The sequence below is a fragment of the Erinaceus europaeus genome, chromosome 10 (assembly GCF_950295315.1).
Source record: "Erinaceus europaeus chromosome 10, mEriEur2.1, whole genome shotgun sequence".
NCBI lineage: Eukaryota > Metazoa > Chordata > Mammalia > Eulipotyphla > Erinaceidae > Erinaceus > Erinaceus europaeus.
The window spans coordinates 116,129,112-116,141,725 of NC_080171.1; the positions used below are offsets into that span (position 1 = coordinate 116,129,112).

Below are 12,614 nucleotides of genomic sequence, written 5' to 3' on the forward strand. Positions count from 1 at the left end.
GGCAAATTAAAAAAAAAAAGACAATGGAGAAAAAAATGCCAAAGTAAGAAGAGGAATCCCAGAGACAAGTGAAAGGACTCTGACAGGCTGTTTCCGAGAACCTCGTGGCAGCTCCCTTCTCCTTCAGGCTGGTGTGCGGGTCCCTTTGGCAGCTCCAGGGTGGCCCTTAGCCCCGCCCCCTCCCACCTGGTCGTCCTCCAGGCTCCGCCCCCACAGCGCCCGGCCCCGCCCCGCCCAGCAGCTCCGCGTTTGTCGGCGCGCTGACGTCCGACGCTCCAGGTACTTTCCCCACGATCGGCTAGGCCAGCGTGGGGGTGGGGCGGGGCGCGGAGCGCGCATGCGTCGCAGCGGCAGCGCTCTCCCCGGATGGTGCGGGGCCTGAGCTTCTCCGCCGGCCCTGGCTCCGCTCGCCCCAGCTTGCTCCCGCCGCCATGTCTGCCACCATCGAGCGGGAGTTTGAAGAGCTGGATGCTCAGAATCGCTGGCAGCAGCTATACTTGGTGAGTTGCAGGTTCGCGCCGCGGCTGCCGTCCTCCTCGGGAGAACCCGGGCTCGCGCTTGCCGTCTCCCGCCTCCCCCGCCTCTTGCGCGGAGCGGAAGTGGCGGCGCCAGGGCCGCGTCAGGGGCGCGCGTGCGCCGACCGCGTCTCTGGCCTCTTGGAAAAAAAAAAAAAAAAAAAAAAAAAAAAGGGACTTTAGCTGCCGGCGCTTCTGGGCGGCGCAGGCGCAGATCGGCTCCCGGAGGGCGGTGTCACAGCGGCACCTGGCGGCTGGCGAGGAGGCGCCCCATGCACTGGGCGACCCGGGGGGCGTCCCGGGAGGCTCGCGGCGGGTCACGGGGCGCCGGGGGTGCGTGGCAGCTGTTAGACGGGCGGGGCGCACCGGCGGCGGTGGGAGGGGAAGGGGCGAGGGGCGGCCTCGCCTTGGCTCGTCCTGCACCTTTGTCTCGGGCGCCTTGCTGTCGGGTGGGCAGGGCGGCAGGGCTCGCCCCCGGGGTCCTTACTGCTCGGCCGCGGGCTCCCCGGGGCCCCCAAAGCCCCGGGACGGAGCCGAGAGCCCTGTGAGTGCTCGCTGCAATGCACGCACCTGTGCAAGCTCTCCCGCACCTGTGGCGGTCACCCAGCGTGCCCTCTTCACTCTTCTGATCGTGAAGAACCACAGATAAATAGAATCTTGCACTTGACAATCTCTTTGTAATTACGTCTTTAGGTCAACTAGAGAGCCTTTATGTCTTTATTCGTATGAAAGGGGGAAGGGGAAGCAAGCGAGGAACAGAGCATCCCTCCCGGCACGTGCAGTGGTTGCGATGAGCTCAGGGCTTCGTGCTTTTAGGTCCAGAGATCTGGCACCTTGTACCACCTCCTGAACTTGGTTTATTTATGCGCCAGAGCTGCTCAGCCCTCACTTTGGAGCTTCAGGCATGAAAAGTCATCTTTGCAATAGCCATTAAGCGATCTCTCCGGTGCACAGCGCCGTCTCTTTAGAAATGATAGGTCTGTCCACATATATTCCCAGTGTTGTCGAGTGCTTGGTGACTTAAATTCTGCCCCTGTTGTTCGGGTTCACTCTGTACAGTAAACACAAAACAAGAGCTTTCCTGTAAATCTGGGTAGCCTCCTTCCTTCCTTCCTTCCTTCCTTCCTTCCTTCCTTTCTTTTCTTTCTTTCCTCTCCCCTGTTCCGTTCAGTTAGATAACAGCTAAAAAGTGTTCGCATTGCCAGGTTTGTGTGGCAGTAAAGTGTGAAGAGTTCCGAGGAGTAAAAGCTCTTTCCGTGAGATGAGGGAGTCGGGTCTCCCAGTCTATGTCCTTCAGCCATTATATTCAGAATGTAACGTTTTCTTAAACACACTAGCAGTCAGTACCATAAATTCCCTGACCCATGTGAATGCTGAGTGTGTCCACACAGGAAGAATGTTTGCAGGTACTTTTTCAGTTGTAGAAAAAATTAACTGCGGATTCTAGTATGTGAGACCCTGCCAGCTGTGTCTTCTCCAGTTACATGCGGTTTCCCAGAGGCTGCTCTTTCCAAGTTGCTAGTGATAAGTCATAATGTGTATTTGAGAAAAGAACACTGAATGCTACATCTTAGGCTAGGCTAACTTTTTTTTTTTTGGTTAAATGATTTTTTTTTTTTTTTTTTTTTTTACCATATACTTGACAAAAACAAGTTGTAATCCCTTCTTTCCAGATAAATGCTCTCAGGGAAGTGAACATTTCATGATTTAGTTTCAGGGAGTTGGAGAAGCTAGTGTATGGGCTTTTGTGCAGAAATTTTTTTTTAAATTATGTTTTATACATATTTATTCCCTTTTGTTGGTCTTGTTTTATTGTTGTAGTTATTATTGTTCTTATTGATGTTGTTGTTGGATAGGACACAGAGAGAGAAATGGAGAGAGGAGGGGAAGACAGAGGGGGAGAGAAAGATAGACACCTGCAGACCTGCTTCACTGCCTGTGAAGCAGGTGGGGAGCCAGGGGCTTGAACCAGGATCCTTCTGCCAGTTCTTGTGCTTTGTGCCACGTGCACTTACTACCGCGCGACTCCCAAAAGTGAATTTAAAAAATATATATATATATGGCCAGGGGTAGATAGCTTAGGGTGGGGTGGATAGCATAATGGTTATGCAAAGAGTCTCTCATGCCTGAGGCTCCAGACTCCTAGGTTCAGTCCCCCATACCACGATAAGCCAGAGCTGACTAGTGCTCTGGTTTAAAAAAATATATGTATGTATGTATATATAAATACATGTTTAAAAATAAATAAAATGGTGGAGCAATTTTCTACTGCCTCTCAGTTAAAATAAAGTAATCCAATTTAATGGTGTCGGTAGGGAAAGGTAGCTAAAATAAAATAATTGTGTAACTTCTTTAAAAGTTTTAGTGATTGGCGGGGCAGATAGCATAATGGTTATGCAAAGAGACTCATGCCTGAGGCTCCAAAGTCCCAGGTTCAGTCCTCTGCACCACCATAAACCAGAACTGAGCCGTGCTCTGGTTAAAAAACAGTTTTAGTAGGGAGTCGGCCTTGGGTTAAGTGCACCTGGCGCAAAGTGTAAAGCCCGGCATAAGGGTCCCTCCCGGTTTGAGCCTCTGGCTCCCCACCTGCAGGGGAGTCACTTCACAGGTGGTGAAGCAGGTCTGCAGTTGTCTGTCTTTCTCTCCCCCTTTCTGTTTTCTCCTCCTCTCTCCATTTCTCTGTCCTCTCCAACGACGATGACATCAATAACAATAATAACTACAACAATAAAACAAGGGCAACAAAAGGGAATAAATAACTTAAAAAAGTTTTAGTGACTTCCTGTTAACTCACAATGCAAATCCAAGTCCTACTTATGCCTTACACAACTATCCTGCTTTTTAAAAAATTTCTTTATTGGGGAATCAATGTTTTACATTCAACAGTAAATACAATAGTTTGTACATGCATAACATTTCCCAGTTTTCTGTATAACAGTACAACCCCCAACTAGGTCCTCTGTCAACCTCCTTGGACCTGTAATCTCCCCACCCACCCATTCCAGTCTTTTACTTTGATGCAATATGCCAATTCCAGTTCAGGTTCTACTTGTGTTTTCTTTTCTGATCTTGTTTTTCAAGATCTCACTCTCTGCCTGAGAGTGAAATCGTCCCATACTCATCCTTTTGTTTCTGACTTATTTCATTTAACATGAATTTTTCAAGGTCCATCCAAGATGGGCTAAAAATGAAGTCACCATTTGTTATAGCTGAGTAGTGTTTCATTGTGTATATATACACCACAACTTGCTCAGCCACTCATCTGTTGTTGGACACCTGGGTTGCTTCCAGGTATTAGCTATTACAAATTGTGCTGCCAAGAACATATGTGTACACAGAGCTTTTGGGATGGGTGCTGCTTTTCATATTCTTTTTCTCTCTCCACTAGGTTCCCTGAACTGTGTGTGCATGCTTCCTCTTAGACCTTCATAAGTGTAGTTCTCTCTTCCTTGGCACAACTTTTTACTCTTTTGCTGACCTGCCTCTTGCTCATCCCTAAATTCTCACTTCCTAAGGAAGTCTTCCTGACAAGCTCATGCTGGCTCTGATCCTGGGACATACTTCCGGTGGCATCCCATGACTTCCCCTTTCATTGAATGTAACACAGCTATGGATTCTTCAGGGAACTTCATTTGCATTAAGCAAACCACTGCAAAACAGGAAGTACTTATGTGAACTTTCTGCTTTGTATATTATTACAACAGCGGTTGGTATTTATGAAACTTTTGGGTGAAAATTGTGCTTTGTGGGGGGCACATTGGGCTAGGAAAAGAAAAGCCTTACTCTTGAGAAATAATTAGGTATGACTTCAAAACTAGGCTTAGTGGGTGGTATAAGAGCTTTTACTTTATTGAAATTTTTGCAGGTAGTAGTGGAGGAAATAGCTCAGTTAATAGAATGCAAAACTATTCACGTCTGAGGTTCCCTCTTCAGTCCTTGGTATCTATATCAGAGTGGTGCTCTGGCCTCCCCCCGCCCCCCATCACATGAATGTATTTCTGGTTCATGAATTATATACTGGAAATACTATTTCTGTTCTGAAACTCCAGCCCACTATTTCCTTTCATCCATTGATCAGTTGCCTTTCTGACATGTTTTGTTAATACGAGAGTTTTAAAAAATATTTATTTCCTTTTGTTGCCTTTTTTTTTGTTATTGTTGTAGTTATTATTGCTGTTGTTATTGATGTCGTCATTGTTGGATAGGACAGAGAGAAATGGAGAGAGGAGGGGAAGACAGAGGGGGAGAGAAAGACAGACACCTGCAGACCTGCTTCACCTGTAAAGTGACTCCCCTGCAGGTGGAGAGCTGGGGGCTCAAACCAGGATCCTAACTCCGGTTCTTGCGCTTTGTGCCACCTGCACTTAACCCGCTGCGCTGCGAGATTTCTTAGGACTGTGTTATGGGATTAAAGCAGAGCAGACTATTTGAATTTATCTTCACTACCTCATCAAAGCTTTGTGGAGCAAGTGCCAGTGCTTTGCACAGAGCCAGGTATTCAGTCAACTCTTTTTTTTTTCTTTTTTATTTAAGAAAGGATTAATTAACAAAACCATAGGGTAGGAGGGGTACAGCTCCACACAATTCCCACCACCCAATCTCCATATCCCATCCCCTCCCCTGATAGCTTTCCCATTCTCTATCCCTCTGGGAGCATGGACCCAGGGTCATTGTGGGTTGTAGAAGGTGGAAGGTCTGGCTTCTGTAATTGCTTCCCTGCTGAACATGGGCATTGACTGGTCGGTCCATACTCCCAGTCTGCCTCTCTCTTTCCCTAGTAGGGTGTGTCTCTGGGGAAGCGGAGCTCCAGGACACATTGGTGGGGTCTTCAGTCCAGGGAAGCCTGGCCAGCATCCTGATGACATCTGGAACCTGGTGATGTTTCCAGAAGATGTGGTCAGAGCTCAAGCCACTAGCAGCTTCTCAGTCCGCCATCTTCCGGGAACCTGTCAACTCTTAAGTATTTGTTAAATGATGGCTGGAGAGGAAGCTGAACTGGGAGAACATTGGATTTGTATAGCTGAGGTTCCTGGTTTGATCTCTAGTACCATGGTGCTCTGGCTTTTCTCTCTGTCTTGTCTGAAACTCAGTCTCTCAGGTGCAGTAAATAAAAGAAATCTTGGGGCTGGGTGGTGGCGCACCTGGTTAAGTGCACATGTTACAGTGTGCAAGGACCTGGGTTCAGTTCCCACCTGCAGGGGGAAAGCTTCTTGGGTGTTGAAGCAGGGCTACAGGTGTCTCTGTTTCTCTCCCCATTCCTCTCAATTTCTGCCTGTCTCTGTCCAATAAATAAAGATAATGAAAAAAATTAAAAGTAAATAAATGAAAGAGACACTTAAATAAATTTTGTTGAATGGATGTGCTCTCATTAGAGATGGGTGACTTGCTGTCTACATAACTTGGGAAAATCCCAAAAGACATGTTGGAAATGGGAGAAACCAAAAGGGATAGTTGTTGGAGCCTGACACAAAGGTAGGCAGAAGCTGATGAGCTTAAGAACTCGAACATGGATGAATTGGCCTTGAACAGGGCACTGTTGGCTTCAGCAAGATTGTTGGAAGAGCTTAATTCAGTCCTCCTGACAACAGATTAACATTAATGAATTCCGAGGTTAATTCTGACCCTTCGAGATTTTATTTATTTTTTTATCTTTCTGTATTATTGCTACTGTTACTTGCTTATCCTTTAGTCACTTCTGTTTGCTGTCTCAGTCAGGATAATGCATGGGAAGAATCCAGAGAAAAAGAACCAGGTTTTGTTAACCTAAATTGGGGGAGGGAGTAAGGAAATGGCGAAAGCTAAATCATGGAATATTTCTAGAAAGTGTAATTAACAGGGATTAAGAACCATGGGCTTCATATTCCCTAACCATTGTTTGATCCTCGTGTTCAATGCTATACATGACTGTATGGTCTCTTGACCTGTCACACTCCTTGAATTTCTTTGAAATGTGCATTCTTTCTCCTATTTGGGGGTCTTCACACATGTTAGACATACTCAGTGCCTATCTTCTCTATTTGGAAACATCTTAAAAGACTAGACTCTAGTCTTCTTGGGCAATGCTGTACTTTTTTCTCCCATCACTGGTCTCATCTATAGCCTCTTACTGGAATATGAATCACATTGGTGTAACTGTCTACTTGTCTGTCGAGCTCCCTGAGTGTTGCTTCATTTTTCTTCTCTTCTCCACCCATCTGTCTGTTGGACTGAGGCCTGATAGATGTTCAGTAAGTGTTAACTAAACAAAAGAATACTGCAAACCACTTATTTGTTTTTGTAATATGTTATTATTTAAAAAATTGTCGCTATTTATTGGCTAGAGACAGCTAGAAATCGAGAGGGCAGGGGGAGACAGGGAGAGAGATAGACACCTGCAGCCCTGCTTCACCACTCACAAAGCTTTCCCCCTGCACGTAGGCTCTGGGGGCTCAAACCTGGGTCCTTTCACATTGTGACATGTGTGCTCAACCAGGTGTTCCAACACCTGGCAAGTAATAGTAATTTAAAATATATTTTTAAAATATTTATTTCCTTTTGTTGCCCTTGTTGTTTTATTGTTGTGGTTGTTGTTGTTATTGATGTCGTTGTTGGATAGGACAGAGAGAAATGGAGAGAGGAGGGGAAGACAGAGGGGGAGAGAAAGATAGACACCTGCAGACCTGCTTCACCGCCTGTGAAGCGACTCCCCTGCAGGTGGGGAGCTGGGGGCTCCAACAGGGAGCCTTAGGCTGGTCCTTGCACTTTGCACCACCTGTGTTACCACCCAGACTCCCAGTAATAGCTCCCCCCCCTTTTGTTGCCCTTGTTGTTGCAGCCTTGTTGTGGTTATTATTGTTATTGTTGATGTCATCATTGTTGCATAGGACAGAGAGAAATGGAGAGAGGAGGGGAAGACAGAGAGCGGAGAGAAAGATAGACACCTGCAGACCTGCTTCACCACCTGTGAAGTAATTCCCCTGCAGGTGGGGAGCCAGGGCTCGAACCGGGATCCTTATGCCAGTCCTTGCACTTCGTGCCACGTGCGCTTAAGCCGCTGGGCTACAGCCCGACCCCCAGTAATAGTTATTTTAATAAGAGAAATAAAGAGAACACTGGTCAACTCTGCACTAGGGTGTTGCTGGGGATTGAACCCGGGACCTCAGAGCCTCCTGCATGAGGGTCTTTGGCATAATCATTATGCTGTCTCCCTGGCCCCAACTCACTTGTTATTTATTTATTTATTTATTTATTTATTTATTTATTTATTTATTTATGTTAACCAAAGCACTGCTTGGCTCTGGTTTGTGATGGTTCTGGAGATTGAACCTGGGACTTCCAAACTTCAGGCATGAAAGTTGTTTGTATAACCATTATGTTATTTCTCCAGCCTTCTGCACCCTATTTAAATGACTGCATCTTGGTTTATTTCAGTTCTGTCATTTACAGTTGAGGAGGTTACCACCCCCTTTTTTAATATCAACTTTATTTATTTTTATTTATTATCAGGTAGAGACAGATGGAAACTGAGGGGGTAGGGAGACAGAGAGCAAGAGACAGACATCTGCAGCCCTGCTTCACCAGTTGTGAAGCTTTCCCTCTGCAGGTGGGGACCAGGGACTTGGCCCAGGTCCTTGCACAGTGTACTGTGAGTGCTTAACCAGGTGTGCCACTGCTTGGCCCTGGAGATACCCTTTCAGTGTGAGGTTGTATTTATTAAAATGATGTCACTCATTAGTGGCACAGTTGGACTCAGATCTGTTTTAGCGTTGTCTGATCTAGCAGTTTGGCCAATATATACATTTTAGATTTGTGTATGTGTGAGAGAAAACACACCAGAAGAACATCACTGTAGCACATGGGATGCCAGGGATTGAACTGGGGACGTGTGTGTGTGTCCCCCTCTGTCACTGTCCCAGGTTATTCCTGGCTTGGTGCTGGCAGTACAAATCCACTGTTCCTGGCAGACATTTTTTTTTTTTTCCATTTTATTTGATAGGACAGAAAAATTGAGAGAAGAGTGGAAGATAGAGAAAAACATAGACACCTGCAGACCTGCTTCCCCCCATCCCCCCCGCAGGTGGGGAGCAGGGGACTCCGGCTGGGGTCCTGGCGCAGGGCTTTGCACTTTGCACTATGTGTACTTAACTCAGTGTGTCACCACCTGGCTCCCCTGGGGACCTTATTCTTGAGAGTCCAGTATTTTATCCATTGCATCACCTCCTTGGATGCCGCTGTTGCTTTTCCTATGATTTGCTTGAAATTAATGGCACCGCTGGAGAGTCTAATTAAAATCAAGAAACAAGAGGCAATGCATTTACAGTCTCCAGTCTCAAAACACCCCAATTATAGTAGTCCCTCTTCCTTTGCTATCAAACAGTGTCAAGCAATCTCTGGGATTCATGAAGCAGACTTGAGGGGCTATGGGTCCCTTGCAGTTGTATGCTAGATTGTGCATAGGCACTTGGGTATATGTTTTTGGTGATTCTGTTTCTTTGGTCAGATTCTTCTTCTTCTTCTTCTCCTTCTTCCTCTGCTTCTTCCTCTTCTTCTTCTTCTCCTTCTTCTTTTTGTTACATGTTTTTTTTTTGTTTGTTTGTTTTTTGCCTCCAGGGTTATTGCTGGAGCTCCGTGCCAGCACTAATAGCCCACTGCTCCTGGAGGCTATTTTTTCCCTTTTGTTGCCCTTAATTGTGGTTGTTATTATTATGTTGTTATAGCTGTTGCTGAATAGGACAGAGAGAAATTGAGAGAGGAGGGGAAGACAGAGAGGAGGAGAGAGAGACACTTGCAGACCTGCTTCACCGATTGTGAAGTGACTCCCCTGCAGGTGGGGAGCTGGGGCTCAAACCGGGACCCTTGCACTGATCCTTGCACTTTGCACCATGTGTGCTTAACCCACTGCGCTACCCTCCGGACCGCCTTGGGTCAGATTCTTAAACAGACTTCTATGGCTCCTCACAAAGATAAGGACCACTGTGCTAATGGAAAGCTGTCTTGGGAAGGGTGTCCCAACAGAGGGCATATTTAGTCAGAAGCCATCTTGTGTTTTGTTTTGGTGTCTGTTACAGAAATCCAGATAGTTGCATTTGCCCCCTGGCTTGCTTTTAGCCTCACCTCCTTTCTTGATTTTGAACCTCCGACAGTCCTTGGTGGCTTCTCTCAGGTCATCACTACCCAGAATTTCTTATTCTCATTTCAGTCACTGTAGCTTTCTTTCCGTGCCTGCTCTCTCTCTACTCTCTTATTCTGCTCACTGCCTTCCAAAGATTGATCAGATAGGTGCTCAGGTAATAAGGTCTAGGAAAGCAAAACAAGAATCCACATAAGTTTGCTCTTTACTGTCTCAAATAAACATACATAGGATTTGCTTCTTCAGAAATTTGTTTTAAAAAGATTCCTTTGGCTGGGTGGTGGTGCACCTGGTTAAGTGCACATGTTACAATGCACGAAGATCCAGGTTCAAGTCCCCGGTCTCCACCTGCAGGAGAAAAGCTTTGCGAGTGGTGAAGCAGTGCTGCAGGTGTCTCTCTGTCTGTCTCTCTCCCTGTCACCCCCATCCTTCTCGATTTCCGGCTGTCTCTATTCAATAAGAAAATAAGGATCCTTCTCCTTCATCCTCTCCTTCATCCTTCTCCTCCTTCCTCTCTCTCTTTCTCTCTCTCTTTAAATTTCACTTATTAGTGAGGTGAATGGGAGGAGAGAGAGAAAGAGAACCGACCTGCACTCTGGAAACATGTGATGCCAGGGATTGAACTCCAGAACTCATGCTTGAGGGTCGAACAGTTCATCCACTGTGCCACCTCTCAGGCCTCAGAATGGATTTATTTCACGAGAGAGACAGACACAGAGAAACACACACATGCCCCAGGTGTCACATTCTGGCATATGTGATGCTGGGAGTTGAACTCAAAAATCTCTTGTTTAGAAGTCCAGAATTCTGCTACTGCACCACCTCCCAGGTCACTGTCTTAGAAACCCTTTTCTTTTTTCCTTCCCCTACCAGGGTTATTTCTTGGCCACAGTGCCTGCAAGAGTCTGCCATTCTCAGCAGCCATGTATATATGTACATATGTGTGTGTGTGTGTCCTATAACTCTGCTCTACCACTTATGAAACTCACCCCAGGCCCCTGCAGATGGGGAGTGGGGACTTGAACCCAGGACCTTGTACATGTGCACTCCACCAAATGAGCCATCACCCTGCCCCCCCCCCCCAGAAATTCTTGCCTAAATTTACTGTGCTCTGTTCTGTAAGCTCTAGGGTAGTTCTACTTACTACTCCATTGAAGTATTTTATTTTCTCCTTGTTAGTGAGAAGCTGTTGGGGTAGAGAATTTTTTTTTTTACCAAAAGGTAAATTAAAACTTACTGATTATACCCTCCATTATTTTGGATGGTAGTGATTAGCAGTGTGGTAAATAAGTCAGGCATATAAACTAAGCTCAGCTGACAATTTAGGGAGAAATACAGTCCAACAGGCTAAGTTTAAAGAATATAGATTTTTAAAAAATATTTATTCTCTTTTGTTGCCCTTGTTTTATTATTGTCGTTGTTGTTGTTGTTATTATTATTGTTATTATTGCTGTTGTTGGATAGGACAGAGAAATGGAGAGAGGAGGGGAAGACAGAGAGGGGGAGGGAAAGATGGACACCTGCAGACCTGCCTCACTGCCTGTGAAGCGACTCCCCGGCAGGTGGGAGCTGGGGGCTCGAACCGGGATCCTCACGCCGGTCCCTGCGCTTTGCGCCACCTGTGCTTAACCCGTTGCGCTACTGCCCGACTCCCAGAATACAGATTCTTATTCAAACATCCTAAGTAGAATACTAAACTTTTCTTATTTTAACTGGACTTCTTGTTCTGTGTGTTGCAGTAATGATTCAGGAGGTAGTTTAACAATGAAATTCTTGCTTTTTAAAGTTCATAGATACTTCTAGACTCTTAAGATGAAAACTATGGAGACAGCAAAATAACTTATTTGGATAGTGTGCTGCTCTGCCATGTGGGGGAAGTGTTGAAGGAAGAAGATTCCATGATGTGCGCTCCCTCCCTCTCTCTTTCCACTTCTGTCTCTAGAAAGAAGGATTGTGTGGTGTAGGAGGTGGCGCAGTGGATAAAGCATGGAGCTCTCAAGCATGAGGTCCTGAGTTCAATCCCCCGCAGCACATGTACCAGAGTGATGTCTGGTTCTCTCTCCCCCCATCCCTCTCATTAACAAACAATAATAATAATAACAATTAAAAATAGTAAAAGAAGGAAGCTTGTGAAAAAGAGAAATCCCCACGTATATAAAACTCTTCAGAACATAATGTACAAGTTAATAGGCCCCCTAAAGACTTTTAAGATAAGTACCAGGAAAAAGCCTGTTCAAGACACTGGTTTAAGATCAGATAATTTAGCAGCCTGAGAGGTGGTGCACTGCCCATCAAGCATTGGACTCTCAAGCATTTAGTCCCAGATTCAATCCTGGACATTCCATATGCCATAGGGGTACTCTGGCTCGCTCTCTCTCCTTCTTTCTCATTAATAAGTAGATCTTGGGCTGGGTAGATAGCATAGAGGTTATACTGAAGACCTTCATGCCTGAGGGTCTCAGGTTCAATCCCCGAAGCCAGAGAGATGAGCAGTGTTCTAGCTAAAAATCAATACATGTTTTTAAAAATTGGATACTTAAAGTTTACATCTTAATTTAAAAATAGGAGATTATTTTATCTGTGGCTTTCTAGTATTGAGGTTTGTTTCCATGAGGTGGTTTCATGTATCTGTTTTAAGTGTGCTGTTACTCCATTCAGAACCTCCTGTATCTGAATAAGCATGCTGACTTGTTTTTGTTTTTAGGAGCGCACTGCTCAGTTCTGGTTTATGGTGGTACAGGGGATTGATTCTGGGACTTTGGAACCTCAGGCATGAGAATCTCTTTGCAGAATCATTATGCTACCTCCCTTGCCCTTAATATGCTGTTTATTCTGCTAGTTTTTTCTTTTAATATTTGTTTTATTTATTTATTCCCTTTTGTTTCCCTTGTTGTAGTTATTATTGTTGTTGTTGTTGTTGGTATTCTGCTGGTTTTATTTGGTTCATCTTGCTGGTTATTTTAAATTTTGTTCCAAAACTGCTTTCATTC

At 45.5% G+C, this 12,614-nt stretch overlaps 1 protein-coding gene across 5 annotated transcripts in view; it reads left to right on the forward strand.

Annotated features, from left to right (window-relative positions):
• The first annotated feature begins 228 nt into the window (after positions 1-228).
• Positions 229-12,614, forward strand: part of PTPN2 (protein tyrosine phosphatase non-receptor type 2) — a 93,755-nt gene continuing 81,369 nt past the window's right edge. For 2 of the 5 annotated variants that reach the window (XM_060200639.1, XM_060200636.1), the window contains exon 1: positions 231-500. In XM_060200639.1, coding sequence (XP_060056622.1) covers positions 432-500 — 69 coding nt within the window. In that variant the 5' untranslated portion in view covers positions 231-431. Of the gene's footprint in view, positions 501-12,614 lie in introns of all 5 variants that reach the window. The other 3 variants (XM_060200640.1, XM_060200637.1, XM_060200638.1) reach the window with 3 other exon arrangements.